We start from the raw sequence: 27,203 nt of genomic DNA, 5'->3' as shown, positions 1-27,203 counted from the left end.
AAATTTAAATGCAGATGTTTTACCCATGCGATAAGATGAGTATGAGAATATAATAGTGAAACTAGAAACAGTTCCTCAAACAAAATTACACAACCTATTTCTATTCCTGCTTTACTCCACATCCTAGATACACACTTCCTCGTTCGAAAATTCAAACTATCACGAATAACAAAATCCACCCTCCAAGCCCTCATATACCGATAACTCAAAATGGGAAAATCAATCCTCCTCATTAACGGCCCCAACCTTAACCTCCTGGGTACTCGTGAACCTCATATCTACGGCTCAACCACTCTCGCAGATGTCGAAGCCTCAAGCAAAGCCCACGCTGCTTCATTAGGAGCTACTTTGGAAACCTATCAGTCCAATCACGAAGGCGCAATCGTTGATCGCATCCAAGCTGCTCGGGGTAATGTTGACGGAATCGTTATCAACCCTGGCGCATACACACATACTTCGGTCGCTATTCGGGACGCCTTGGTGGGAGTGGATATTCCTTTTATCGAGCTACATGTGAGTAACGTCCATGCGAGGGAGCCATGGAGGCATCACAGCTATTTCAGCGACAAAGCAGCCGGAATTATTGTTGGGTTGGGAGTATATGGCTATAAGGTTGCAGTGGAACATGTGGCTGTGAATTTCAAGTCGAGGGAGGAGAAGGCCGCACTTTGAGTGTCAGTTACAGAAGCTTCATAGAAAAAAAAAGGTTCTCCGCTTGATAAGTGTTGATGTAAAGTATAATGTGTAGATGTTCCATTGCAAAGGTTGCTCAATGCGAACATCGGTTAGGTCGTCCATTCATTTCTGTCACCATGCACCAATCGCAAATTATATACGCCTTAATATATACAATCGAAGAATTAGAAGTAAGGGTAAAACGCTATGCATAAACTCTTCATAGCCCTTTGCTGGGTAGCTATCGCACTACAAGGACCAGCCCATGAGATGGTGCTTTGAATCAAATGCCACCAGTGGGGCATATCTAACAGATGAACAAGCCAGAACACCCAAGGTGTCAAAACCTTCTGAGTTTGTCCTGGGATTCACCTGGTACTATCCAACATTAAGTTTGTGGTTCAATTACCAGTTGAGACTCCTGTGGTAGCACCCCCCGGAGGGTCGGGCATTGGCAATTGCTGTGTTTGGGCCAGGAGAAAAGGCTCTACTTGACTCGAATATGAATATAGTTCCGGAATTCCCGCGTCTGGAACAAATCCTAAGTTTTGCATGAACTCTGGCTGATTATCCGCGCTGCAGTCCACGTCAGCGATTTTGCAACTACAACGAGTATCAGGGCTACTCACTTTTCGGTACCATCCAACGATGCTAACTCATCAAATAATGCATCAAGATCGGGGGCGATCCGCGGTCGGTGGAGAGACCCGTATCCGTCCATGTCAAGAAAGGACCCAATATTAGTATTCTGTTCACTGTATGGAGTTTGATATTGTAAAGGCTGGAACGAATTCAGGTCTGGTAACGAAGCCGCTCCGTTTATCGGCCTTGTGGATGAAGATATTGAAGCGTGCTGCCTATGAGAAGTAGGCTCCCTCGGTTGAGAGGCTTGCTGTAACGTTTCCGTTACTCCCCGGTTAATATTCACCGATGAGGCAGGTGTTGGTAAAGACAATGCTGCATTGTCCTCGGCATTTGATGCCGTTCGCATCCAGGAGTTCGAAAGAAGTGGATCAGCTGCACTAATGTCTAGGTGTGTACTGTCTATTGCCCCAGCTCTCCTTGTTGCATTACCCGGGATTGGTATCTCAGAAAGGTGGAAAGAATTCTGATCAGCCGAGGTTGGATTAGTCAGGCTTCGTGGTCGCTGGGTTGCGGACATCGATGGCACACTTGGCGTCATTGTCATACGTACACCCGACGTGGCCTTCTCTTGGACAAGCCACACAGTCGCGAGATGTGAGGTAAAGGATCGCAATTTCTGCTTTAAGCCAGAGTCAAGATCAAACAATAAAGGCGAATTGCGTGTTTCGGCCTCTTGGGGCGCGCTAAGCGAGAGAACCATACCAAAGGTAGGGAAAGTGGCAGAGAGACTGTAAGTCTCCATATACGTTTGAAGTAATAATAGTAATTTTTTTGAGCTTTCTGTGGCGCGCCCCTTGTGTACCGCCTCTTGTACGTTGGTGTCGTTTTTCTGGACTGCGAACTGCAAACTCAGAGTAGCAACGACGCCTTCATACATCATCTCGAGTCCAAAGATGTGAGGTGAAGCTGGCTTCGCTGAGTTCGCTTGCACATCAACACGATAACTTTTAGGAAGAGCCGAGATATAGATTTGTAGTTGGCGTTCCAGCACATCTAGCTGTGAGGCAGAGCTAGTCATAGATTGCTTGAAACAGCACAGGTCGTTCAGAATGCATATCAACGAGACAAGTCGGTTAAAAGTACTCAATGCATGGAGCGGCCCGCGATGGAAATTGCCTCGTGATAACCCGACCGGACGAAGGCCAGTTTGATCTTCCCAAGGATGCCATTCTTCCAGACCATCTTCATTAATTGGGCCAATCTTCATCAGGTCACTCTTGCGCAATGACGGGGTTTGGTCAGTTTGCATCGCAACTATAGTCTCAAGCACAAAGCAGCCTAAAAACACATGTTTCGCTCGCCCCGAGCTCTTTAACCCATCTCCATTAATCGATTGGGTGCTGGGAGGGCGATCCAGTCTCAGACACTGTGAAATGCGAACGGCCTGTCCTACAAGCACCCATGCAGCTGCCCACTCTTGTTGACCAAGTTTGATAAGTGACAAGATCAGCAATGCTTGGACATGACCAATATCATAGGCACCTTCTTCTCCAGGAATTAGACTTTTGGCTGTTGCGTACAGCTGTTTAGGATTTGGCCGGTCGCTCGGAGCTTGCGGCAGTTGACGGGTTGCGGTAATCGAGGCCTCCTGGATAGATGCAAGAGCTAGAACTGCCCATAGTGCCGCATGATTGCCAGAGCCAGCAGACGTAGCCGGAACGGGGATGTCATCCTCAGAGTGACGAAATGCAGTGCGAAGGATATCATGTTTTTCGAGTATTGGAAACCAACACTGTGTATATGTAAAGTATATGTCAATCAATGCCCAAGTATTAGAGGGGAGGCGAGGCGGGTATTTCGAAATACTATCAGATGAATGAAGGATGGACTGAGACAGCGATGGTGGATGAGTGACTAGTATTCTAGGATCTTCCGTCGCGTCATTCGGGGAGGGTGTTTGGGTGCCGGAGTCTCGCGTATTGCGTGTCAGATGGCTTTTGGCGGTTGCTCCAATTGTAGGTGTTTTGATGGGTGACGGCCCTGCAGCCAACGAACTCTCCCTTCCATCACCTAGGCCTTCAGGTATATACCACTCGAGGGTATCGGAAGAGAGCACACTGCTGCCTTCAGCGTCTTGAGGAGAATCATTGTCTCCAGGTGCTCGTAGCTCTTTATCTTGCTCGTCCTCCGGCTGCTCTAACAAGCTCAGCATCCTCTCAACATCTCTAAGGACGGCACTATTCTTCCACGAGAAGAGAAGTGTGTCGGATCCCTCAGCCTCTTTGCCCATCGTAGACAAATGACTTGGCATATTGGCTGCCTTCAACAACGCGCGGACCACATCCTCACTGCCCTTTATTTTGCAGAACACGAGACCCCATAGCAATTCGAGTGTGCGAATATAGCCGGTTGGTAAGCCCCTCTTTTTGGGATTAGCCTTGTATGTGCAGGGCCTGGACAGTGAAGCACAGGTTGAACACACTGGTTGGACCCCATCGCATTTATCTTTTTTTGACCGACAGCTGTCGCAGGCGCGCGATACCCGCTGTCTCTTAGGGTTAGAGGCATGCTCATCTGCAGCAGTATTCGGTCTGTTATCGTCGTCGGCGTCAATCAGTCGTCGTTTAGCTTTGCTGCTGCCGGAGGCTTGGCGCATGTCGCTGCTCATGATCGTCTAAATAGCAGTACACTAGATTGTTCTGGACGCATGTCCATCGTCAGATGTTGCAACCGAGATGTATCATTTGCCGGCAGATGACTTTGCAGAAATTGAGCTCCAATTCACCCCACCACACAGGGCAATGGGAACAAAAGGAATATGAGCTAGCCCGTGCTGTCAAACGAGGCTAGATCACTTAGTCCAACTAGAACTAGAATCTGTGCGTAACCAATCCGAATTTGGTGGTGATAGCAAAAATTGAGATATGGACAGAATGAAAAAGCGGAGAAAGGAAAAACGAGTGTATGCCGGTAGAAGTTGGGGAAAGCGGCCCTATTGCTTACCCGCGCTTAGTGTCAATACAGAGTACGGAGCAGGCGATGGCCCTGCCCCGAATCAAAGTAAACGGATTGAAAACACTGGGGACCACAGCACTAGTAATCTAACCTTCTCCACTTGGACTTTCGAGTCATGATCGCTAAATAAACTTAGCGAATAGGACCCAGTAAGCGCCCATCTCACTTTTTCCAGCGCGGAAAATCTTCTATTAATTGATATAAAAGAATGCCGAAGTCGCAAGTCAATGCGTGCATGAGAGAAGCCCATGTTATCATACCAGGTCGTAAGACTCGGTAATAATTCGTATCTCACTACTGCTTTTTCGGAAATGCCGCCCGAGTGGGTTAATCCCCGCGGGGTAATTGCCACCTGGAATGGTTCTAGGCAATACGGTAATATAAAATCCTGTTGCGGTAATTTTGACGGCTGAGCATTTGTCCGCAACCTCCAACGGATCCAAATCTCCGAGGCCCTAAGGCTCCCTAAGCCAACTTTGTCGCTTCCCCACGATTAGGTCCCCTTAGCTCTTCCTCCACCTCCACAACCACCATCGTACATTGATTGATTTTTCTTGGTCGGGAGGCAGTCGCCCAACGCCGCGTTAAACCCTGGCAGACTCACTCATGCCGTCACCCGGTCATTCTAGCTTTTGACAGTGAATTCTTTTACCGAGTACCTGGTTTTAACATTTCGCCATCAGACGAGCATCTATTCCTTGTTCAATGTCTCCATCTCGTTACCCACGCCGCGCATAATCCAGGAATGCTCCTCCTCGCCGAAGACATAGACGCTACTTCTTCGGTGTGACAATATGTCTATACTCGTGAGACCACCAAAGCGTAAATTATCCGAAATCGAAGGGCTTGAGGAAAGGAATAGACTATCATACAGTGGTCGCTACCCAAGTGCTACCCCCAGTTCACATCTGTCATCGGAACTGAATTCTGGAAAAGATGTCGGGTACCCGATCATCACCGCCTACCCTCTGGCAGAGCCCGCAGAGGCTACTAGAGAGTCGTCTTCGCGTGAGCTGAACTCCAGTAGGGCGTCACCTGTATCCTTCGACGGGCCCTTCCAGGTACAGAGGAAATTCGCACCAAACGTTTCCATAGTGCTAGTTGGAATTCGTGGCACTGGCAAATCCAGTCTTGCGGTCATCCTGGCAGCAACTTCCGGAAGACGTTTAATTGATGCCGATCGCTATTTCCAGCAAGTAACAGGGCGTTCACGTGCCTCTTTCAAGAAGGAACGTGGAATTACCGAGTATCGTCAACAGGAAGCGAGAGTTATGGAAAATATGCTATCGGAACATAAAGAAGGGTGGGTCATCGCTTGCGGGCCAGGTTCTATGGAGCGAAGTGGGCAAATGCTCCTCAGGGAATATGCAAAGACGCATCCTGTCATCCATATCATTCGAGATCCGGAAAGTATTCAAGCATATCTACAAGCATGGGATACGGATAAAGTTCGCCGTTTTCTTGAGCTTTCCGGTCCTATCTATCGCGCGTGTTCAAACCTTGAGTTCTTCAATGTCTCGGAAACCGGCCATGGAGATCTCACTTTAGGGAAAAACGGCCAGCATCATTCACAACTTGAGCTTGAAGTAGATCAACGCTCTCAAACATTCACGCCATTTCTGACTCTTAAACGGTTGCAACGTGATTTTGTTCGTTTCATTGCTTTCGCTACTGGGAATGCTACCGACCTGAGTAACCAACATGCATCGTTCCCACTCTCTACGCAACCTGTCGAAACGCGGGTCTTTACTTACGCTGTATCTGTACCTATTTCCACTCTTTTCACCAGGGATCTCAATATTGAGGATTTGGAATCGACTGCAGATGCCTTCGAGCTAAAGATCGATGTCACAGAAGGCCCTTCCTCCCGTTTAGGGCTCGAGTCGACCCTTGCGGATAGGATTAGCCAAACTATGGCTACCATTCGGCGCAACATTGTTGTCCCTCTGATATACCATGTTGAAAGCGATGTAGGCCTGGTTGGCTCAGCATCACCGCATAACGAGCCGTTGCACTGTTCGAGTACCGCCTATTTGAATCTGATGCACCATGGTTTACGATTGGCTCCTGACTTCATAACGGTTGACCTGTCTTATGATGACGGTGTTTTATCGCAAATCATCGCTGCAAAGGGGTCAAGCAAAGTCATTGGGCATTTTGCTTCTGTCCAATATGTTGAGCAAGGCTGGGACGGTCCTGTCTACCTAGAGCTGTACGAACGCGCCAAACGACTCGGATGCGATATAGTTCGATTGACACAGCCGGCATCATCAATGGACGATAACCACGCTGTCCAACGCTTCCGTCATCGTATCCAAGCTCTCCCTGGCCCGCAGTTGCCGCTTATAGCTTACAATTCAGGCTCGTTGGGTCGGCTGTCTTGCTGTTTTAACCCGATATTGACCCCCGTGATTAATGAAGCCCTGCTGCCTGAAACCCAAACGAAGAACCTGCCTTGCCTCACGTTACGTGAGGCACAAGAAGCACTCTATGCTTCCTTCGCTCTGGACCCGATGCAGTTCTTCGTTTTCGGTGCCAATGTAACTTACAGTTTGTCTCCAGCTATGCACAATGCGGCGTATAAGGCATGTGGGATGCCACACGTATATAGTCTCCACCAATCACCATCTCTGCGAGGCCTGAACGAGTTGGTAGCAAACCCGAACTTTGGTGGAACCAGTGTCAGTCTGCCTTACAAGACAGAAGCTATCCCGCTCCTTCATTCAATGTCCCCTCATGCCCGGGCAATAGGGGCCGTTAATACACTGATACCAATCCGGGATCTAGAGGATTCCGCTCTTGTTTCCAAAGGGTCCTCCTTATATTTGGAGAAAAGCCGGGCAGGGCCGATAAAAGGCTTACATGGAGACAACACTGATTGGATTGGCATCTGCAATTGCCTTCGACGGGGACTTTCACCTGCCAACGCAATTCGTCCGTCATCTACTGGCCTAGTCATTGGTTCAGGTGGTATGGCTCGTGCTGCCGTATACTCTATGATCCACTTGGGTGTGCAGAACATATTCGTATGGAACCGTACCTTTGCCAGTGCCGAGAAGCTAGCATACCATTACAACCGACAAAACCTCCCTACGCATAGCAACAACGCGCCAACGACTCACTCGACCGTTCATGTTCTACGCTCACTACAAGATACTTGGCCTGCTAACTACAACCCCCCAACCGTGATATGTTCATGCATACCAGCACACAGCATCGGGGGTCAGCCAGCCCCCAACTTTAGGATACCCTCTCAGTGGCTTGGAAGCCCTACCGGGGGAGTTGTGGTCGAGGTAAGCAATTTCCTTATTTAAATCCATTGTTAAGATATTTGCAGGTCTGCCTGGATAGACTGTTGACCGTCATTTAGCTGGCTTATAAGCCCCTCGATACCCCGTTGGTAAAGCAAATGCGAGCTCTTTCTCACCGCGGTTGGGTTGCGTTGGACGGCCTTGATGTCCTTCCAGAGCAAGGATTCGCCCAATTCGAGCTCTTCACGGGGCGTCGCGCCCCTCGGCGTCTAATGCGGACTATTGTACTCCAAGAATATAAGGCAGAAGAGGGACAAGATGACCAGAATGCAATTCAAAGCAGGCTTGAAAGCTTGGATGGACAGCCTACCTGAGACCATACTGGTTAAACCCGGTCCTGATGTCAGATTACTAGGGCTGTGGGGACTAGACAGCGCCGCACGCCTAAGTTACGAAACGGCCATGTTACCGGCTACATTCCGTCGGCAGCCGCCTCCGGTTGCGGTCAGTTTCTATTGTTCCTGTAGAACAAAGTTGAAAACTGATTAGGGTTCTTGCGACAACCTTGAAAAGGGCAAGCTCTTATCCAAAATGCAGCTGCGCAAAAGTACGTCCTTTGAAAAGGGCATAAGGCTTTCCATCCAGCAACATCTACCGCCACTCTGTGTGGAGCGAGGGATGTCATGTTCCAGGATGTTAGTCCGCTGGACTCGTGCTTGGGAGGCCTAAGACATCCTTAGAAACGCTATTAGGAATTTTTTAGGCAACAAAGCCTCGCAATTGTATATAGGTAACAACTTGAAAACAGAAATGGAAAAGGACAAATCCGAAATTCCAATGAATTATCACTATTATTAGACTTGGTTTTACCGACAACACAGGAGAAGTTAAACCGTAAAGCGATCTGACAAGCAATCATCCATAGCTGAGACCGAGATACCCAACTAGAATCAAAGCTAGACGTATGATTAGCAAGAAAGGCACGTCTTATCAACAACCCTGGTCTTCCTTCGCCTCTTCCTTCTTCTTCTTCTCCTCCCCATCGGACACCAGGTGGAAGTTACCACAGTTGATCCTTTTGTTATCAGGCAGATGGACAACGACCGAGCGGTTACCGAAAAAGGCGATAGTGTCTTCCACATTCGAAAGGAAGAAGTCCCTGTACAAGACTTCGAAGTTGCCATCGGCAGTCCAGACAGGTCCATGTTTTCCGCTTATGTCGCCGACTTGACATGTCTGAGGTACGGTTGTATTGCAAGGAGGCTGGTCACCGCGCTTGTAAGGATCCAGGTGTCCACCGGTGGCATAGCAGTTGCCATCTTTCGGCACCGGGTTGTCGTGAATGTGATAGTCTACGTTTGACACGCGTAAGTCTTATTGTTAGTCAGTCCACAGCCAGTATGCACGAACTTAAAAATGTATCTTTTGGAACTCCAGTAAGAGCGACACGAAATTGAATCCCAATTCCATCCTCAGCACCATGGGTAGTGAACGTTCCTCGAACAGTGGTGTTGTCTTTGTCCTGGAGAACAGCTTCGTACACGGTTTGGGGCTCGTTGCCTTCGACGACAGGGGCCTCGTGGGCAACTGCCGATGAAAGGGAAAGGCCTAGGGCTGCGCCTGCGAAGAGGGATTTGGTCAACATTTTGTTCGAAATGTGACAAAGGCGTATTGCGTCTATTTCTTCGGAGAAGCGGATAGAGCTATTTAATATATAACAAGCTGGAGTTTGTCAAGAGGCTATGGGAAGAGATGAAGTGTTGCTATTATTAGGCAAATGAGTGTAACAAACAATGTGCGGGATACGAGACGGCGCCCCAGCCGATCTGAATCTTATATAGGACAGGGCTGTGCCTCTTTGAGCGGCTAACAGCGTAACGTAAGAGCGCTCGTGTTGCCATCAAGCAACCAAGGAAGGCTCTTTCCTCAGACACCTCATCCGTAGTTCATTCTCAAATCTCTGTCATTCCTTTGCAATTGGTCATGGGAGGAAGGGCCAACCCATTCCGCAGTGCATTGTTTTTATTAAGACCATTTCATTTCGTTACACAAGGACGTCTCCTTTCCAAGACAATTTCATTTAATGAAGGAGTTGAGCATCAGCAGTCACCTGCCAGTCACCTGTCCGAACAGGTGACTGGCTAACAGGTGACTCCCGTTGTTGGTTCGATTTCCATCCTTTGGGTCCCTCGTTGTCAATGGTTCCTTATGCAATTTAACTGCTGTCAGGCTGTCAGCATTATTACCCTCTCACGAAACCAACGAACAATCAACGAAAATAACGGGACGAACCAGACAATGCCGGGCTTGCCATCTCTTTGTGGCTTGCATTAGCACATCAATAACGCTCAATCATTCTTTGCCATGTACTGAGGCCCCCACTCCAGGGGCTTCGACAAGTAGAAACCTTGAAAGCGGTTACAGTCACCTAATCTGGCAGGCAAAGATACGTAAGGAAACACCAGTCAAGAACTACTGAAAGGGGGAATTCATGCGATTTTCAAAGTGCGAATGATTCAGCTTTTCTACCTCCTGCACCACTCTCGGCAAACCTACCATTAGCCCTCTCGGCTCCCTTTGTTCCGGGGAAGTTCTTCATACCCCACATCTTATCGTCTTTACGGACTTCTGCCGACTTGGGTTCTATGATTCTATCGGACTTCGCTCCAGCTATGCAAATCCCCCTCAGAGACAGCGCAGATCGCCCTATCTCGGTCCAGTTTCCCTCGAATCCCGCAGCGATGCTGTATAAAGAGGACCTTCTGGCCAGGCTTCTGCCAGAGTCGCGTCGAAGAACACAATTCTATCAGACATTTATACGACCTTAACCCAAATTATCTTTCGTTGACCAGAGCGGAGAGTTTGCGGTTGTGGAGCCGATTCTAGTTTCACAATGTCTCTTGCTCAAAATCATTACGTTATCAAGCTCCCCGTGACACCTTCGAGGACTAGATCCCTAGAACCCCGTGCAATTGCCCAACAGTGGATCGCGAATCTAGATGTTCTCCTTAACCGTGGAGACTTTTCGCAGCTCCCAGAGCTCTTTCACCAAGAGTCCTGGTGGAGAGACATGCTAGCCTTGGCTTGGGACCTTCGTACGATTCAGAATTGCAACAACATTGAAGACTACCTTCGCCAGAATCAACCACGATCTCAACTTTCGGCCTTCCGTCTGCAACATGAGGGCAAGTTTCAGCCCACATTCGACAGGCCAGTGGAAGGCCTAAGCTGGATATCTTCCATGTTCTTTTTTGAGACCCGTGTCGGACGCGGAACCGGCGTTCTTCGTCTCACTCAGAACGACGCCGGAGCATGGAAAGCCTACTCAATCTACACTTCGTTACAAGAGTTTAAAGACTTCGAGGAGCCTCTTGGATCAAAAAGACCAGAAGGAACTATCGAAACAATGCCGGGAGGTCTTAGTCAAGGGAATTGGCTAGAAAGACGCCAGAGACAGCTCGAGTTCATGGATGAGGAGCCTACTACACTTGTTGTGGGCGCTGGTGTGTTTATTAATCTCTGCCTGGCATTTAGTATGGATATAGCTGATATTATGCTATAGGTCAAGCTGGTCTTAATATGGGTGCCCGACTTCAATCCCTCGGTGTTTCCTGCCTGATAGTCGACCGGAATGAGAGGATCGGCGACAACTGGAGAAAGCGCTACAGGGTAAGCCCTGGTTTCGGTACTGCTCCGTAGTCCAAGAACCCTGCTAATAAGACGTTACTCCAGACTCTAGTAACCCACGATCCGGCAGAATTTACTCACATGGCGTACCTTCCTTTCCCAAAAAACTGGCCGCAATTCACCCCAAAAGATAAGCTTGGCGACTGGTTCGAAGCATATGCTAGCATCATGGAGCTGAACGTGTGGCTCCAGACCAGTATCAAATCTGCGGTATATGATGACGCAAAAGCACAATGGTCAGTGGTTGTAACCCGAGGTGATGGGTCCGAGCGAACCCTCCATCCACGCCATCTCATCTGGTGCACCGGTCACTCCGGTGAACCAAAGGTTCCGACTTTCCCAGGACAACCCCAGTTCAAGGGGCAAGTATACCACGGTAGCCAACACGACGATGCATCCAAGCATGACGTTAGAGGAAAGAAAGTTGTCGTCGTAGGTACTGGGAACAGCGGACACGACATTGCTCAGAACTTCTACGAGAACGGTGCACAAGTAACAATGCTCCAAAGAAGTGGAACGTATGTCATCACAGCAGAGAAGGGTGTCTTTATGATGCACGAGGGCCTGCACGAAGACAACGGGTACGGATCTCCTTAAAAGCTATAAAGGTTATTACACTAACATAGTAAATTGTAAAAGACCACCAACAGAAGAAGCCGACATCATGTCAGAAAGCCTCCCATACCCAGTTCAATTCGCGCTCGCCGTTCACTTCACAAAGAGGGCATACGCTGCGGAAAGAGACATCTTGGAGGGCCTCCAAAAAGCAGGTTTTGAGCTCGACTTCGGCGTAGACGGCGCCGGCATCTCCCGCGCATACATGACTCGAGGCGGAGGTTACTACATTGACGTCGGATGTAGTCCGCTCATTGCCGACGGCAAGATCAAGGTCAAGCGTAGTCCCAAGGGAATCACTGGCTTCAATGAGCATAGTCTGATCCTGGAAGACGGCAGCTCTCTTGAAGCAGACATAGTCGTCCTTGCTACCGGATACGATAACATGCGGACCACCGTCCGCAAGATTCTAGGTGATACAGTCGCAGACCGGTGCAAGGATGTTTGGGATCTTGATGAGGAAGGAGAGGTTAATGCGGTACGTTCTCTTGCTCATCTTACGCTTACGGTTTACCCTTTCCTCTACCCTACCATACACTCAGTAAGCATATTGTCAGCACAACTTGCAATACTAACAGTAATACAGATGTGGCGACCCTCCGGTCACCCGGGCTTCTGGTTCCATGGAGGAAACCTAGCTCTATGCCGTATCTATTCTAAATTCCTGGCTCTGCAGATCAAGGCTATAGAAGCAGGTTTAGTCTCCCAGGGACAGGATCAGACTCAGCCGAAATTGTAGAGGGTATGGCCTAGATGTAGACCTAGATATTAAGAGATACGATAGAGTAATGGGATATGACTTCTATTTTATATGGAACACAGATCAGTTCGCATCTATATTGAAAAAGACACACATCTAAATCTAGGTCCTAAGGTACGGATTCAAGTCTCAATCTTCAAAACCATTCCATGCAAGTTCATTCATATACAGGTATAGATCAATACCTAAGCAATCAAACGCCCCTTTTCGCCCACAAAACCAGGTACGTCACACATATACATAAGAAGATCGTTGAAAAAATAAGCCACATATATCTAATCTTGAATCATTAAAGAAACCAAAGCCGAAGTGCAATCACAAAGGTGGGTCGACTTCGTTGGCACCGTCGTCGATGATCATTTCCACGTCCTTGACAGGATGGAGAAGCATAGGGGGAAGACACATTCTGCCTTCACCGGCTAGTTCAGCTAGCTCGCCACCGTCGTTGTCGACCTTGTAGCCCAGCCAGCGTCTCCAGAGGTTCGGCGAGAAGCCGGCTGAGTAGAACCATGTGGTGCCCCTGAAGTTGTGCTCGCGGTCTCCAAAGACAGATGTTCTGGCACCGCCCGATGCGCCGTTGCGGCCTGCATTAAACACGGACTCGAGGTATTTAGTCGGCCATCTGCGGTCAATGTAGACTGAATGGGGCACATAGACTGCCTTGAACCCGTGGTGCAAGGCGGTGGTGGCGGGCCACATCTCGGAAAACATACTGTGGCGTTTGTGGATCATCTCCTGGTGCATGGTGTGCAGCAGTTTGCGCGAAAGTCTGGACGCAGTGATAATAGCCGCACGACGTGGAGGCATGCTGTTTTCCTTGTTGTATCCTGTCACGTCGTCGCGGAGGAGCCAGCTTGTTCCTTCGGGGTCGTAGAGAGGGTTGAAAACGATCAAGTCCGCCTCCTCATCGACGCCCCAATCGTACCGATCCTTGTCCATCGTGGTCGGTGGGATCCCTTCTCCCTCAACTTCAAGGATATCGCGTTCATCGGGCCGCTCCGGACCCCAGATAGCTTTATCTCCCTGCTGATGGAGGCGAGCTTTATCCCCCGGAGACTGGTCCTGCCCGGGACGGGGCGCACTCCACAAGTTGTTAGGGCTGTTGGTGCCAATCTCAGTCTGCACCCGTACCATATGTTTGAAATCCTCCCAGGTTCCATGGACATCGGGGACATAAAAGCGAGCGTTCCTCTCCCATAACTCCTTCCGTGGCTGCGCCCGCGCCCAGCTGGAAACCTTGTCGAAGAGGTGGTACCAGTGACCGGTGTAGCGCGCATCCATCTCCCAGTTCCAATAGTAATCATATTCCGGATGCTGCTGCGCAAAGTACTGAGTGGGCATGTGGCTGCTACGGTATACGCCATGAATGGGGAGCCCCCGGGTCCATGTTTCTTCCAGTCCGGGGTACAGAAGGGACATCTGTCGCTCCGACCAAAGAGTACCCATGCCACGGAATTCTTCTGGCAGGGCATCCTTTAGCACCCGCTCATACGTCTCATCATCAGACCAGATTTGGAGATTCTCATCCTTTACATGCACTAAAAAGTGAATCGTGTACTCGCCACCGGAAAGCAGAGAGAGTTCGGAGATCAACGATCGCAGATACAATATATCCTCGGGAGTATAATGAAAGTCATGCCAGGTGCGTATGATAACCGCGGTTCGAGGCAAACGCCCGGTCCCCGCTTGAGGCTGCTCAGGTTCGACAGGATCAGCTTCAAGAGGTTTGTTGCTCAAATCTCGAACACCGATAGGCATGGACAGGAAGCGGTTCGAACGCGGCTGTGGGAGGTCTTTGAAGCGATGACCATTTGCTACCAGGCATCGATTCTGAGCAGCAGCCCAGTCGACTTTACGAAAGTCCACTGGTGGGAATTCATCCCAAACATGCTCTGCACCCTCTCTATGGCCCTCCAAGCCAGCACCAATGCCACCTTTCCTGACACTATATCCCAGTCCATAGGGGGCCAAGCGGCCAAAGCGGTCAAAGCAGACATCATCCTGAATACCTATCACTTCGTTTGAGCCCATGACGGCTTCTGGAAATCCACGAGGTACACCAGGGTAGTGGTGAACCAGAGGAATGCGCATTGTTTCTCTTACGTCCAAGAAGCATTCCCGTTTCTCGCCGTATTTTGCAATGTATGCCGGCGAGGTGTAATTGGGGTAAGGATCGAAAACTGAACTTAAAACAGGCAGAGCCTCATCTCGAGCTTGGAGATTTGTTGCATTCGCTTCGGCATCGCCTCCCAATCCCATCACATCTGGGTTGTCACCCGGGTATTCAGGTACCTGACCTTTACGCGGCACCAGGGACCGCAGCCCACCATGATACCTCTTTAGAAAAGGGAAACTCTCCCACTGGGGCGGTTTTGGCGTGGTCTTTGGGATCTCGAGGGGGACCTGTGTAACGGAAGATCGGATTGTGAATCGAAATAGGGTGAGGATGAAGAGTACGAGCGCGACGAGCAACCCAAAGCAAAGTCGTCTCATTATCCGATTGGGTACACGATAGAACCCCGTCACGGGCCGCGGCCGGCGGCGTGCCGGACCGTCAAGCATGGGTTGATAGGAAGCGGCGGAGGAGGTAACAGAGTCGTCGCCACTATCTGAGTCGAAAGAGCTATGACTATGTCGTCGATGGTGTTTCTGCCGGAAGGGCTGTTTCTCGACATCTACCACCGCGTCTCGGCTGTTGTACGCGGAGGCATGCCTCCTCGTCTTACCCGTCATGATTGAGAGGGTTCGGTGGACATCGGATGGAATGCTGAATACGTCACCGTGCGGTAGGTAGAATCGTCAGTGTGGGACGGCGTTGACGTCTCACTGGAATGGGAGAGAGTATATTCCCTAGGTTGATCTATTCATAGAGAATAAGCCTTGAGAGAAGCATGAAGAAGGGACAATTTAGGCTCCTGCCACAGGTACATACCTCTGTGATTGAAACCTAGTGATCAGTATGCGACACTGTTTTGCGCATCGATCGGTGGAGTTCAATGTTTGGCGCAACGGGATGCGGGGAAGGAATGGAAGAGTCCTGGCAGTTCGACCGTCGGCGGTGACAAAAAGTCGATGGATATCAATTGATTTGCATCAAGTTGGTATTCACGACCAAGCGAACAAGACATAGAAAAAACAAAACAACGACCCCCAGCAACTAGGTATTGCAATCCAATCGGCGTTGCCCAAGGGATATCCCACGCTTACGCACGCTAATGCGGGCCCGACCGGCTTGGCAGATGCGAACCGATTGGAAGGAGGAATCGAGTCAGGTAGTAACGTAAGTAGAATCATGGGGTATGAAAGGCTGCAAGGATGAAGAAAGGTCTATATAACGGCAGGTCAGGTGAACCGACAGTCCCCTCTTTATCGACAGATGGAAATAGCTTTTGGTTTAGTATCCCTTCTGTTCCTGCTTCCGGAAGGCGTTTGCCCCGTTGCCCAAATCCGGATTAGCAAGGGGTCCTAAACAGGAGGAAACTTAACCCTTTTCAACAATAACTTTACTTTTGGAAAGGTCGAACAAAGAGAAGGAACCTTGAAATTCTCTTGTCGATCCCTTTCTGTCAACATCTCTTCAACAGCTGCTAGATTAGGAAGAGAAATGAGATCACAACGGTGGAAATCTCTCATTCCGCACTGCAATTTCTCTACACTCAGACCTTGACAAGAAAACAGTAAAAACATCGGTTGATATTTTGCTTCGACGACATTTATGGTTAGTTCTACTTACTATACCTACCGTTAGACACGAAGTTATATTCATGACAAGACCGGCCAAAGACTCGGGCACGGAAGGAGTACATTCTTGCAGACAAGATGACCATCCGCCCGGTAGTAACTTCGGGCGAAGGAAATGTGTAACCAAGAACAATAGCCAAACGTCTTCAGAGTCGGGGTCGCGGTATTGATGCTTCCCTGGTCTCTTGGAAGGGTTGCGGTATGACAAAAATAGAATCATGTCACCAACCCTGGCATTCCAGCCAACGTAGTGTTACAACAGAATCGAGCGGATATCCCGAATATCCACAAGCGCATCAGCTCAAGTCGAGTGTCGTTACTTGTCCGGCTTATAGCCAGGACGGCCGCCGTCACGATTCCCAACATGACCTGCTAATAAACTCCAGGGCATCAAACGTCTGATCGCCTATCACCCAATCATTAAAGTAAATATCATTGAAAGCGAGCATTGTCAGCTGCCTATAGGTCGACCAAGCCGCAAGGTCTTATTCTAATGGAATTACCATGCTCGACAAGGACGCGTATTCACACCCTATGAGCCTCGCCCAAATGTCACAGGCGGGGTCAAAGCTAAGCCTGGCTTGTCGGTCAATATCGAGGCTTGAGGTTCGTCAAGCCCAGTAGGGGAAAACGTGCCGCTGAGTTGCCTCGTATCCAACGTAGTAGGGCGCCTAATGATCAATAAAAGTTGAACCGTGAAAGGTGTCGCTGAAAGGGAGAAATAGGTCCGCAAGGCATTCACGGCAATAACGAAAAGAAGGGATCGCCGTCTTTCAAACAATGATATGGTATCATTAGAAAGAGTCACTGGCCTTCAAATGGGGAGGAAACTTGAAGGTCGCTTACCATTTCCGGCCATGCGCTAGGAGTGGTACTTTTTTTACTCCGTACTTACTCTATGACGCCGTCAAGAGGGGCCCACATCTCGCTCAGTCCCCACAGTAGCTTGAACAAGTCTCGACAATGACCATCTTTATTAACTTGCTGGACGAGTCATGTTCCTTCAATTAAGATACCGTTTATCGGTCATGTGGTTAGCACCAATCCTGCTGACATCAGTCTGACGGAATACTATTGGATACAAATTGTCGTTCCTTTCGAAGAGCTCCAAAGTCGCTCAAGTTTGAACTCTATAGTAGAACGGTATATAAGGGGAGTCCACGTTTCATGCTTGACCGATATCCTTGGGAAGATCATGGCTGGCATGGTTGGTCCGACTGTTGATTTATTTAGAAACAAAGTCGTGGCACGTGTGACCTGAACAACGAACACATACGCAGAAGGGAAAACCAGCTGTCGAGTTCAGGGTCAGTTGTTCTACTTGACTGCTACACCGCATCGTCGATCCCCAGTACAACTACTGCTCACCCAACGACCAGGATACACAGCCAAAGCAAACATGGTATGTACCAATCCCTGCGACATACACCACCTCCCCCCCAAGTGTATATGGCCTCTCCTGGTGAATACCAAAAACCAAAACTAAGATCTCCAGGCAAATGGTTTCTCCCCCCTAGCAATTCCAACCCCAGTGGAAACCACAGCCAAATTCACCCTCCCTCTGGACATCCTCCTCCCACTCCTCCTCTTCCCAACTATCTTCTTAGCCCATCACATCCGAAAAGACTACCATGCCTACCTAGCCCTAGGCCCTGGCGGAGCCCCCTCAACCCCAGCAGGGTACCTCAAGATCTGCATCCTGCGGCCCTTCGCCGTCCGAAACCCCCTCGCACCTCCCTCCCTCCCAAGCACTCTCCTCCCCCAAGAAGGCTATCTCAAAAGCCGCAACCTCCCAGACCGCTTCGGGCCACGTCCACAAGTAGTCGGTATCGTACCGCATCGACAAATGACCCAGAAGGCGAGTGCAGAAATGTACGCAGCGCTGACGAAGGAAATGCAGAGCCTCGTCAATGCTCACCCTTCCGTACTATACACAGGAACCTCATGTTTCGAAAAACATAGTACAGGGATCTTCTGTAGGCTTGGTCCGGGTGCATTGACACGTCAAGAGCAGGAGCAGCAACGGAAGCGGCTCACCTGTAACGGGGAGGTCTGTCATGCGCATCAATTTGATGGAAGCTTGCATCTGACACTACACCCGGCGGATATACGGCTTGTTCTGGAGAAAGGTTGGGGGCAGAGGCATCCGATTGCTCGAGAGGACTGGTGGTGGTTGAGGCGCTCTGTGCCGTCTGGGTTTGTCATGATCTATGCTCCGAGGAACGAAGAAGAACGGAGGTGTGTAGTGGAGATCATCCGCGCTGCGGCATGGTGGGTGCGAGGGGAAGCATTGCCTGAATATTCACCGGAGTAGCGTATACTTATTTGGAGAGATGGACCTATAAGAATGATTGCAACGATCACGAAGACTTTCACGTGCGTGTAAACGTTTGCAATGTTTGTTTGACGAGCATTGGAGGTGTAGGTAAACAGGGATCGGTCCTGTCGAGACTCATTGATTGACAGAGATCAGAACTAGACAGATGCAGCTGGATAGCAAGAGCCTACTGGCCACAAAATCTACATGTTCAGCTAAACTGATAAGATGCGTCGACATACATATGACGTCTGGAGCCTAAACCCGTTCTCCGTGATCATAAATATCAAATCTTGACTGTAAGAGAACCCATGGAGACCAAAAAGAAAATGAAAAGATATGAGGTTTCAGGGCACAAAAGGAGTATTTCGTTAGGATCGACGCCGGGATGAAAGAGAACAATAAAAGCTAAATAGCATAGAAGAATGAAGAGCCGTTAGAGAACATACAAGCACCACCAAGTAGCATATCCCATCCCTACGCGAGGTGTCTTTTCCGGTTTGGCCCCCATCCATCATCCCCAACTCCCAGTCACACGTCCAGGTATTCTTTCACTCATCGCATTATAACAATTTAATCACGGCCCGCCTTCCGCAAAGCATCGGCGAGCCACTCGAGACCCTCGTACAGACCGTCACCGGTGGTAGCGCAGGTAGATTGGATGTACTACACGTATAATAAATTAGATGCTGATTCAATGTTTGGAAGTTCAGAGACCGAGGCGGACTTACCCAAGCACGGCGAGTGAGACTTTGCAGACCAAGCTGCTGGGTAATTTCGGCGGGGCTCATGGCATTCTAGAGGAAAAGAGCGTTAATAACCGCGCCCAACCCATATCCAGTGGGACCGAAGTAATGTCATACCGGCAAATCTTGCTTGTTAGCGAAAACAAGGAGAAGAGCATCACGGAGTTCATCCTCGTTCAACATGCGCTGCAACTCTTCCCGGGCCTCGACAATACGATCGCGATCGTTGCTATCCACGACGAAGATAATACCCTGAGTGTTCTGGAAGTAATGTCTCCAGAGAGGACGGATCTTGTCCTGACCACCGACATCCCACACGGTAAACTGAATGTTCTTGTATTCGACAGTCTCGACGTTGAAACCTTCACGACGGATGGCAGCATGTCAGCAATCCCGTTCTAGTATGTACCCCGCGCGGTGACAAGGCACCAAGCCAACTGGTCGAGGGCGGCCCCGGAGGATAAGGGAGGATGACTGACCGATTGTGGGGATGGTGGTGACAATTTCACCCAACTTCAGCTTATACAGAATGGTGGTCTTTCCGGCTGCGTCAAGACCGACCATCAGAATTCGCATCTCCTTTTTGCCCCATAGGCGGTCGAACAACTTGGAGAAGGTGAGACCCATGATGGCGGTGGCGAATAGGGATTCTCAAAGGTCTGGGAATAATGCGATGTTAGACGGAATGAAACCAGTTGCACTGCGAATAAAAGAGATGTCGCTCGGTCGTCTGAGAATTGAACCAGAGGGAAGCGGTAGAAATAGGGTTGAAAACTTGGATTCAGAAGACGGCGAATGGGGAGATGTGGTTGAACGAGGGGCGTGATCACGTCTCGGAATGCACAGTGGCCAGACGGGCAAATAATCAGGGGGGAAAGAGACCACACAGGAACACCCAAGGCACAAGGGGAAAACAAAGAGATACCGGGGGAAATGAAAAAGGGGACGAGAAAAAAAAATCAAGGAAGGGACAAGAATATAGGAATAGCTTACCAAGGGTATGAAGGTGAGTAAATGGTGAGAATCACAGATCGAGATATGGCGGGAAGGGAGAATCGAGTCAAACGGGTAGCGACGACGAAGACAAGTCTAGTATGGAGCACCGGCGGACCACTGTTTTTGTCCAAGTTGGAAATTTTGGGTGCCAAAGTGCCAGGTCGAGAAATTCAGCCGCCGGCGTAGCTTCCGTCACTAAGGAAAACCCGACTAGAACCACAACAATCCTATTCTGTTAAGATTTATTACAAGTAGGACTGGACAGTGGAATATCAAATGAGGACAATAGAGGGGTAGGAAAAAAAAGACTATAAGACAATATCGATATCAATTTGTTAGTATAATTAAAATCCAAAAATAATGATAAATTAAAATCCTCTTTCTATAATTCTATGGAGATTTCAATTATCAACTCTCTTCTTATATAAATTACATGAATCTGATTGCCTAGACACTTTAGAATACCTCTGCCTCGAAGAGGACACGGTGTTTCCCATTACTCGTAATTCAACTCCGTACCGTACCTTTGGTTTAGTCCCATTCACACCTATGACCTCGTCCGATTTCTTCTTCCTTCCACTTCCACTTTTCCCCCCCTTAGCCCCAAAAAGAAGAGGTCCAGACACCACCCCGATTCCACTCGGTTTCCAGCATTCTGATAGGCCCCCGACGAGTTTTGAGGTTTCCCCGTCCCAGTGGATCTCCTGTCGGTGGCTCTCTTGTGCTCTCTTGACAAAGAATTGCGTATCTATCGCTGATGATAATCCAGACCCCTCCCGCATACGGTAGGCGGTTTATCAAACCCACAAGGGACCACTGGGAAATACTACGCGTCATGTTTCTCATCCAGAGAGAGAGAGGTGGCACGGGAGGATAAGGGATGGTATCTTTTATATACAGCTACATTGTTTTTTATTTCTATAACGGCTAGTAGTCACTCTTTTCAGATGCCGCCGCTTTGGTAGGTACATTTGACATGTGACCTCGCATATCCATGCTGGCACAAGATGTACCGAGTACATACAACATACCAGTACTCCGTAGTACTCGTAGGTATGGTACTGTGCCCACAGTCCAACAGCGGTCAGGATCCGGACCGGGAAAACTTTCATCAGTGACCAGATCCACCGAGAAATAGCTTATTAATCACCACCCACTCGTGGGTTCAACTAAGATCAGATAAGCTTATCCTAAATGAAGTACGGAGTAGATACATGCTTTTGGATATATCACCTGGATATGCAATGCGCCTGAAATTCAACTTCCATCGTAGTCGGCCTAAGTTCTTGGATGTTCCCAGTGTCAGATTCCTTTCCCTTAGGTTTCAGCGGCTCACATAACATTTGGATGTTGCCTTGCAGGAACACTGATCCTGTACGGAGTAGTCCTCTAGCTGTTAACTAAAATATATCTTACCTTTGGGGAATAGCATGACTCTGAACATCACCTTGCTCTGACAGACCTTTACTTGTCAAGATGAAGTATTAGGGATCCTGCCTATCAAATTAGTCTTATTGAGCTTTCTTATAAAGATATTTTGTCGCTTGGAATGTAATCTGAACAAGTGGTGACAGATATAGGCGCATCTTAATGGGAGCACCGGTGCTACTGATGGTGGTCAACCCGTGCAATCAAAATAGACAAGTATTGCTTAGTTTAGTCAAACAGAAAGCCCGCACAAGTGTCGGTAAGGGAGGCCACAGGATACTTTGAGGAGATTCAAAGACATTCTCTTAAACACTCTCAATATCAAACAGACAGAAAGAAGAAAATATTGATGTTAAAATTGAGTCAAGAAATCCATGAATATGTAACATGGGGGCTTCAGATCTCGTGATCATATCGGCTCGACTTACAAGACTTAACGTCATAGAACCGGCGTCAAGTCTACATCATTCCTTCCCTCTACTTCTTATTTGGCCTTCATTAAGTTTTCCATTTGTCTATACACTTTGCGGGAGATACGATTTGATATTCACAACAAACATCCTAAAACAAACATCCTGAGAGGTAAAAGCGAGCCTGATCCTATAGGAGCACTTTGTCCTTAGAGCAAAGTGACTGACTCAACATAGTTGCAAGTTGGATCATGGTTAAAAATCGCAGCCCATATGAACATTACTTTCGGGACGCTAATTTATGCGAGTTACTGACAGGCCCCACTCGAGTGTGGGGTTCAAGATCATTCTACGAAGTTGATACAGCGAAGAAGTAGATGCTCCAATCTTTAGGAAAAAGCAATTGTTGAAGTTGTTTCATGATCACCTCCGAGATTCCTTGTGGGCCACGAAATTCGAAATGCAGCTGGCTCAGGTGTAACTTTGACTCATCTGGCTCCCCGTTGACGAAGTATACCCTTCATCGTATCGTTTCGTGCCATGTCTAATGGAGTACTCCCTGTGTCCGAAATTGCGTTGATATCGGCCCCATAATCAAGCAATAGTTGAGCAATTTTCGCATGACCATTACCGACGGCCCAATGAAGCGCCGTCCATTGAAACAGGGTCCTCATGGACGGGTTTGCTCCCTGCTCTAGCAATCGCTTCACCTCATCGTAGTACCCACCAGCGGCAGCACTATAAAGAGGGAACTCGCCCCTAGCGTCTAGAACGTTCAGGCTTGACGCCTGCCCATTTAAATGATGCGCCTGATGTGGAGGTTTTTGTGTAAATGAGCGCGTCGAAGTCATATTCCAGCAATTTTCGTGACCATTCCCGGCTGAACTCAACTGCTGCGTTTCTAAGGCCCGCAGTTTGTGATTTGAATCCTGCTTTCTGAACTCGAATTGTTTTCGAAGATTCCTCACCTCCTCCAGACAACTCTTTTGACTTCGACTAAGATCCTCTTTCAGCTGGTTGACGTCTTTTAACGCAGCTTGAAGCTGCTGGTAGAGGGTTGCCTTCTCATCTGTTGCCTTCCGTTGCACATCTTGCAGTTGTCGAGCGAAAGTCTCCTTCGTAGCGCGAAGCGCTGTCTGCAGGCAAGCCATGTGCTTATCCTTTTCGTTGATTATGCCGAGCAATTCTTCAACGGTCGGGGTCGACATCGCATCATCATCAACAGAATCCTCAACAAAACCTGCATCCACAAACCCGCTAACAGCATCCCAAATGATCTCGCGATAACTCCGTCCATCACTCGAGTCCAAAACCCGACATATAGAAGCAACAGAACCATACACCGCATTCAGCTTCGCCTCCGTACGAACACCCTCCTCCTGCGTCCGCAGAAGATCCCAAAATGTCGTCACAAAGACAATACGATCTGGAGAAGCAGACCGAAGCAACCCCTGAAAGACAGACAGATTCTCGCTTGCGTTCTGCGTCACGTTCGTGTCCGTGATATCATGGAGATACACGATCCCATCTATGGCATAATCCGTCCGTCCGGACTTGCGCGCTACGGCGCTGTTAATGCCCTCCACCAGCTCGGCGACGGGAATCTCCAGCGACGGGGTATCAAGTAGCCATAGGTCTCTGTCATTGATTTGACCCTTGAAAATACGGGTTGAGAAAAGGTCACCTTTGTTTTTGGGGTTGCGGTCATCCGGGATAATGCCTGTTACTTGTTCAATGAAGACGTCGCGTTCTGGTCCTCCCAGGCCCAGTAAGGCTATAATTGTGGGCTTCGGTTGCTTTGTTGGTTTAAAGCGTGGCCTGGTGCTTTTTTGTTAGTTTTCTGTTTCCTATTTTTTAGTGCGGGGAACTTCAACATTTTTCTCTTGCGTTGGCGATAGATTTATGCCCAATTCAGCACCCGAAGATGGATACAACGACGGAGGAGATGTTTTGAAGAGAAAAACCAACAAGTGCTAGATTAATTGTCTGCTAAGGTCTCTAAATAAATTTAACAGATTATGAAGGTCGCACCACGCATACATCGTCATGACTCCTGTGCTAGCTCATTTCTAGGCTGCTGATGTGGCAAGAGCTACACCAATCTTTGTATAACTGGCCCACTATGGTTCTTTCTTGGACACACAGCGGTGTCAACATATTACGTTGTTTAAATAGTCAAAAACCGAGAGATCCATCTCGACCAGATATCTAGCAGTTGCCTCCCTTCATATTTCAATTTTATTTTCTTTCCCATTGTCGGCCCTTAGCGGATTGCCGCTCTATGTTTAGATGAAAATGATTGTAGTTAAATGAAATGTCTCAATAGTTCGATGATATTAAGCGTTCCATGGTACTCGGCACCATCGTCTCGTTTGCGTCTCGATATTAATCTTGTTATAGCACATCCTTAAATTTACAGGAAATACATCCACTGCGATAATCCACCAAAAGAGAAATAACAAGACAAAAGAGGTAATAATAATATTAACAATAACAATGCCTTGATTCATCCAAGCACAAAAACATAGATATACGTCTTAGGCCATATACTGATCTGAGTAGGCTCGTGGTGCTCAGGCGAAGCTTTCGCTTTCCAGCTCTTATGCATAATGGAAAAGTGGAAATGACCTTATCTAGTCATTTAGGAGCCAACTGATGAGGGTGTGGATAGTCTTATTCTTCTTTTCGATTTGAGATTTTATGCTTAGAGGATCGGACAAAGGTTCGAGATAGAGATTGATAGATAGTCTTGCCCTCCACGGTGTCGCTAAGGTAGCCGAATAGTGTGAGTAGCACGATGGACAAAAACATAATGACGCCGAAGCTGACCCAGTATTGGTTGATTGTATACACCCCCTTAACGTTCTTAAGCTCGGTCGAAAAGTACGCGGTCATCAAGCTGACGGGCAAAAACAGAATTGTCACTTTAGCCAGCAGGATTGTGATCCTTGTGAGTTTTTCGACAGCCTGTGAGTCTTTGAGCGCAATAAGATTGAAGTTCTGTGAGGCGTTAGCACTTATCTCAAGAGAATCAAGAAATAGAATGTCCATACAAGGAATGTAAGAGATTCTTTCTCCGTCAAGCAGGTATCAATCTCAGATAAACAGTAGAGCTTAATACGATCGAGCAGCCTTTCGAAACGGGCCACAGCAGGTGAACTCAGCTGTACACCAACAGAGGTGTCTGCATTGCTTGAAAAACTCAAACTACTCTGCAGGGTCGGCTGTCGAAGGTCCGTCACCTCACTTTCTCCGAACATAGGCCCAATGGGTAGTGGAGGGCGGTTCGACTTCGCCTCGTCACGAAGATGGCGCTGTCTTTGAAGAATCCGCATCATGATGAGTTCGTAACTCTGATAAAGCCGCTTTAAGACGGCTAATCTCCTGCCTAACCAGTGTAGCTCATTGACTAGCCCAACCGCAGGCTTTCCCAACATCTCTTCTCTCTATCAAGATGTCAGAACCTCTGGATAGTATCCAACTGGAGATGACTCTGAGTCTCTTACCAATCGGTCAAGGAGAACCCCGTATTGATGCTCTCGTTTCGCAACGAGTGCGTAACTAGAAACCCAATCGTCGAATATATAATAGAATAGTAAACTAGGGCCATCCTCTTGTTTTATACTAGCCTGTTCTGGGCCATCACCGTGAGCAGGTCGTACGCGAATGGTCACTAAGGAATCGCTCTCCGACTGAGCGGAATGCCGCTTAGACACGCCGGAAAAGATAAGTTGTACATTTCTGCGAATTATACCGAGCACTGACTTCAGCTCTCTCTCCGACGGCTTAGAAAGGCCAGGGTACGGGTTCTCTTGTATGGAAATAACAGTGCCTTCTGCAATTAACATTGTATCAAAAAGCGATCAGGGACAACAATCATACCGTCGTCGCATAAGATTAACCATGACCATAATCGTCTCCCGTCAGGTAGGCCCTGCCCATTTGGGGATTCAACGTTCGGGACTACAAATAAAGAGTTGTAACCAATGCATGTATCTAAGCAGCATATCAGCAAATGCAATGCCTTGAAATTCAGTAAGGGATGTATACATCTCGGACCGTAGTCCACGGAGCAGAAATGCCAGATCTGATTTGTCACATGTGCGAAGGTCAGGCCTCTGAATGATGCAGCCGCTTGTATCTCAGCAGGGTCTGACAAATCCTTCAGCTCTTGAGCTTCTTCGAGGTCATTCTTGCGGAGGACACGAGGCAATCGCTCGTCGTTCTTCTCGCGAAGACCATCTGTTAAAGGAGACGTGGATTGGGACGGGCGAGCTACTGGGTCAGTACACATCATTCCCTGTAAACGTTCGGAGATGCCGTAGTGGCTCGTGATTGTCTGGAGTATGTCAGTCTAATGTGAGCTCAGTGAAACAAAGCTCGACGAACTTTAATCAAATCTTTCTGCTGCTCTGGCGACCAGATGTTACTAAAACCATGGTAAGTACACTCCAGAGCTTCGCCGAGTATGGTGTGTATCTCACATCCACCTGGTCCCAAAGAACCTTGGTTTCTGGAGCTCAGTTAGTACAAGCTTATTTACAATCAACGCTACTATTTCTGGTCACATACGACGCCGCGCAATAGTGTCGCAATATCTTCTTCTTCCAGATCCACTGCACACCACGCATCGTCGTTGCCAAAATCTAGCATAAAGTTCCGAGTCTGCACATCTTGTAGATAGCCAAGATAGGCACGGAATTGGCCCTCATCGTCAATGTTATGGAATTTTTCTTGGAGATTTGAGTTGGCATTGAAGCTAGAGTAGTATTCCTTGGGGGTCTGGAGGCTGTGCGATGAAAGAAACCCAGACATGTTTCCTTAGCCTTAGCGAAATACGGGCTGGTGATGACTAGTGTTTGGTTGACAAGATGGTCTGCGACTGGAAGATTGAAGATATCGGAAAGAGCTAATAAATGAGTAAACAGAACCGGAAGGAAGGGGGAAATAAAGCATCGACGCTCCTAAGTAGGTTGC

At 48.4% G+C, this 27,203-nt stretch overlaps 9 protein-coding genes across 9 annotated transcripts; 4 read left to right on the top strand and 5 right to left on the bottom strand.

Annotated features, from left to right (window-relative positions):
• Positions 1-210: 210 nt before the first annotated feature.
• On the top strand, positions 211-672 carry F9C07_8235 (catabolic 3-dehydroquinase 1; the record flags this gene model as incomplete). The annotated part of the gene is made up of 1 exon (XM_041286922.1): positions 211-672. One exon carries the CDS (start codon positions 211-213, stop codon positions 670-672), a length of 462 nt encoding a protein of 153 aa, XP_041149434.1.
• A 202-nt stretch (positions 673-874) lies between these two features.
• F9C07_1742737 (quinic acid utilization activator) lies at positions 875-4,121 on the bottom strand. Its single transcript, XM_041294139.2, has 2 exons — positions 1,305-4,121; positions 875-1,251 (listed from the first exon to the last, which is right to left on the bottom strand). The coding sequence occupies exons 1-2, from the start codon at positions 3,926-3,928 to the stop codon at positions 1,077-1,079; spliced, it is 2,799 nt and encodes a 932-aa protein (XP_041149435.2). The 5' UTR covers positions 3,929-4,121; the 3' UTR covers positions 875-1,076.
• A 948-nt stretch (positions 4,122-5,069) lies between these two features.
• Positions 5,070-7,900, top strand: F9C07_8233 (putative quinate pathway repressor protein QutR; the record flags this gene model as incomplete). Its single annotated transcript, XM_041294140.1, has 2 exons — positions 5,070-7,568; positions 7,646-7,900. The coding sequence occupies 2 exons, from the start codon at positions 5,070-5,072 to the stop codon at positions 7,898-7,900; spliced, it is 2,754 nt and encodes a 917-aa protein (XP_041149436.1).
• A 449-nt stretch (positions 7,901-8,349) lies between these two features.
• Positions 8,350-9,312, bottom strand: F9C07_2285981 (putative cytosolic Cu/Zn superoxide dismutase). Its single transcript, XM_041294146.2, has 2 exons — positions 8,937-9,312; positions 8,350-8,878 (listed from the first exon to the last, which is right to left on the bottom strand). The coding sequence occupies exons 1-2, from the start codon at positions 9,169-9,171 to the stop codon at positions 8,517-8,519; spliced, it is 597 nt and encodes a 198-aa protein (XP_041149437.1). The 5' UTR covers positions 9,172-9,312; the 3' UTR covers positions 8,350-8,516.
• Positions 9,313-10,419: 1,107 nt separating this feature from the next.
• F9C07_8231 (putative flavin-binding monooxygenase) lies at positions 10,420-12,567 on the top strand (the record flags this gene model as incomplete). Its single annotated transcript, XM_041294141.1, has 5 exons — positions 10,420-11,029; positions 11,089-11,195; positions 11,259-11,794; positions 11,853-12,306; positions 12,415-12,567. The coding sequence occupies 5 exons, from the start codon at positions 10,420-10,422 to the stop codon at positions 12,565-12,567; spliced, it is 1,860 nt and encodes a 619-aa protein (XP_041149438.1).
• Positions 12,568-12,903: 336 nt separating this feature from the next.
• Positions 12,904-15,321, bottom strand: F9C07_8230 (uncharacterized protein; the record flags this gene model as incomplete). The annotated part of the gene is made up of 1 exon (XM_041286923.1): positions 12,904-15,321. The coding sequence occupies one exon, from the start codon at positions 15,319-15,321 to the stop codon at positions 12,904-12,906; it is 2,418 nt and encodes an 805-aa protein (XP_041149439.1).
• Positions 15,322-17,524: 2,203 nt separating this feature from the next.
• Positions 17,525-18,643, top strand: F9C07_2235391 (uncharacterized protein; the record flags this gene model as incomplete). The annotated part of the gene is made up of 3 exons (XM_041286924.2): positions 17,525-17,540; positions 17,610-17,731; positions 17,825-18,643. 3 exons carry the CDS (start codon positions 17,525-17,527, stop codon positions 18,641-18,643), a joined length of 957 nt encoding a protein of 318 aa, XP_041149440.2.
• Positions 18,644-19,219: 576 nt separating this feature from the next.
• F9C07_8228 (GTP-binding ADP-ribosylation factor Arf1) lies at positions 19,220-20,019 on the bottom strand (the record flags this gene model as incomplete). The annotated part of the gene is made up of 4 exons (XM_041294147.1): positions 19,220-19,312; positions 19,378-19,443; positions 19,510-19,754; positions 19,872-20,019. The coding sequence occupies 4 exons, from the start codon at positions 20,017-20,019 to the stop codon at positions 19,220-19,222; spliced, it is 552 nt and encodes a 183-aa protein (XP_041149441.1).
• Positions 20,020-22,714: 2,695 nt separating this feature from the next.
• F9C07_2204913 (uncharacterized protein) lies at positions 22,715-27,041 on the bottom strand (the record flags this gene model as incomplete). Its single annotated transcript, XM_071509595.1, has 6 exons — positions 22,715-24,000; positions 24,980-25,226; positions 25,280-25,614; positions 26,277-26,565; positions 26,675-26,731; positions 26,799-27,041. The coding sequence occupies 6 exons, from the start codon at positions 27,039-27,041 to the stop codon at positions 22,715-22,717; spliced, it is 2,457 nt and encodes an 818-aa protein (XP_071367713.1).
• Between the last annotated feature and the right edge of the window lie 162 nt (positions 27,042-27,203).

This window comes from Aspergillus flavus, chromosome 6, assembly GCF_009017415.1.
Source record: "Aspergillus flavus chromosome 6, complete sequence".
NCBI classification, from domain to species: domain Eukaryota; kingdom Fungi; phylum Ascomycota; class Eurotiomycetes; order Eurotiales; family Aspergillaceae; genus Aspergillus; species Aspergillus flavus.
The sequence above is the reverse complement of the archived record's forward strand: the minus strand, read 5'-3'. Positions and strand labels throughout refer to the sequence as shown.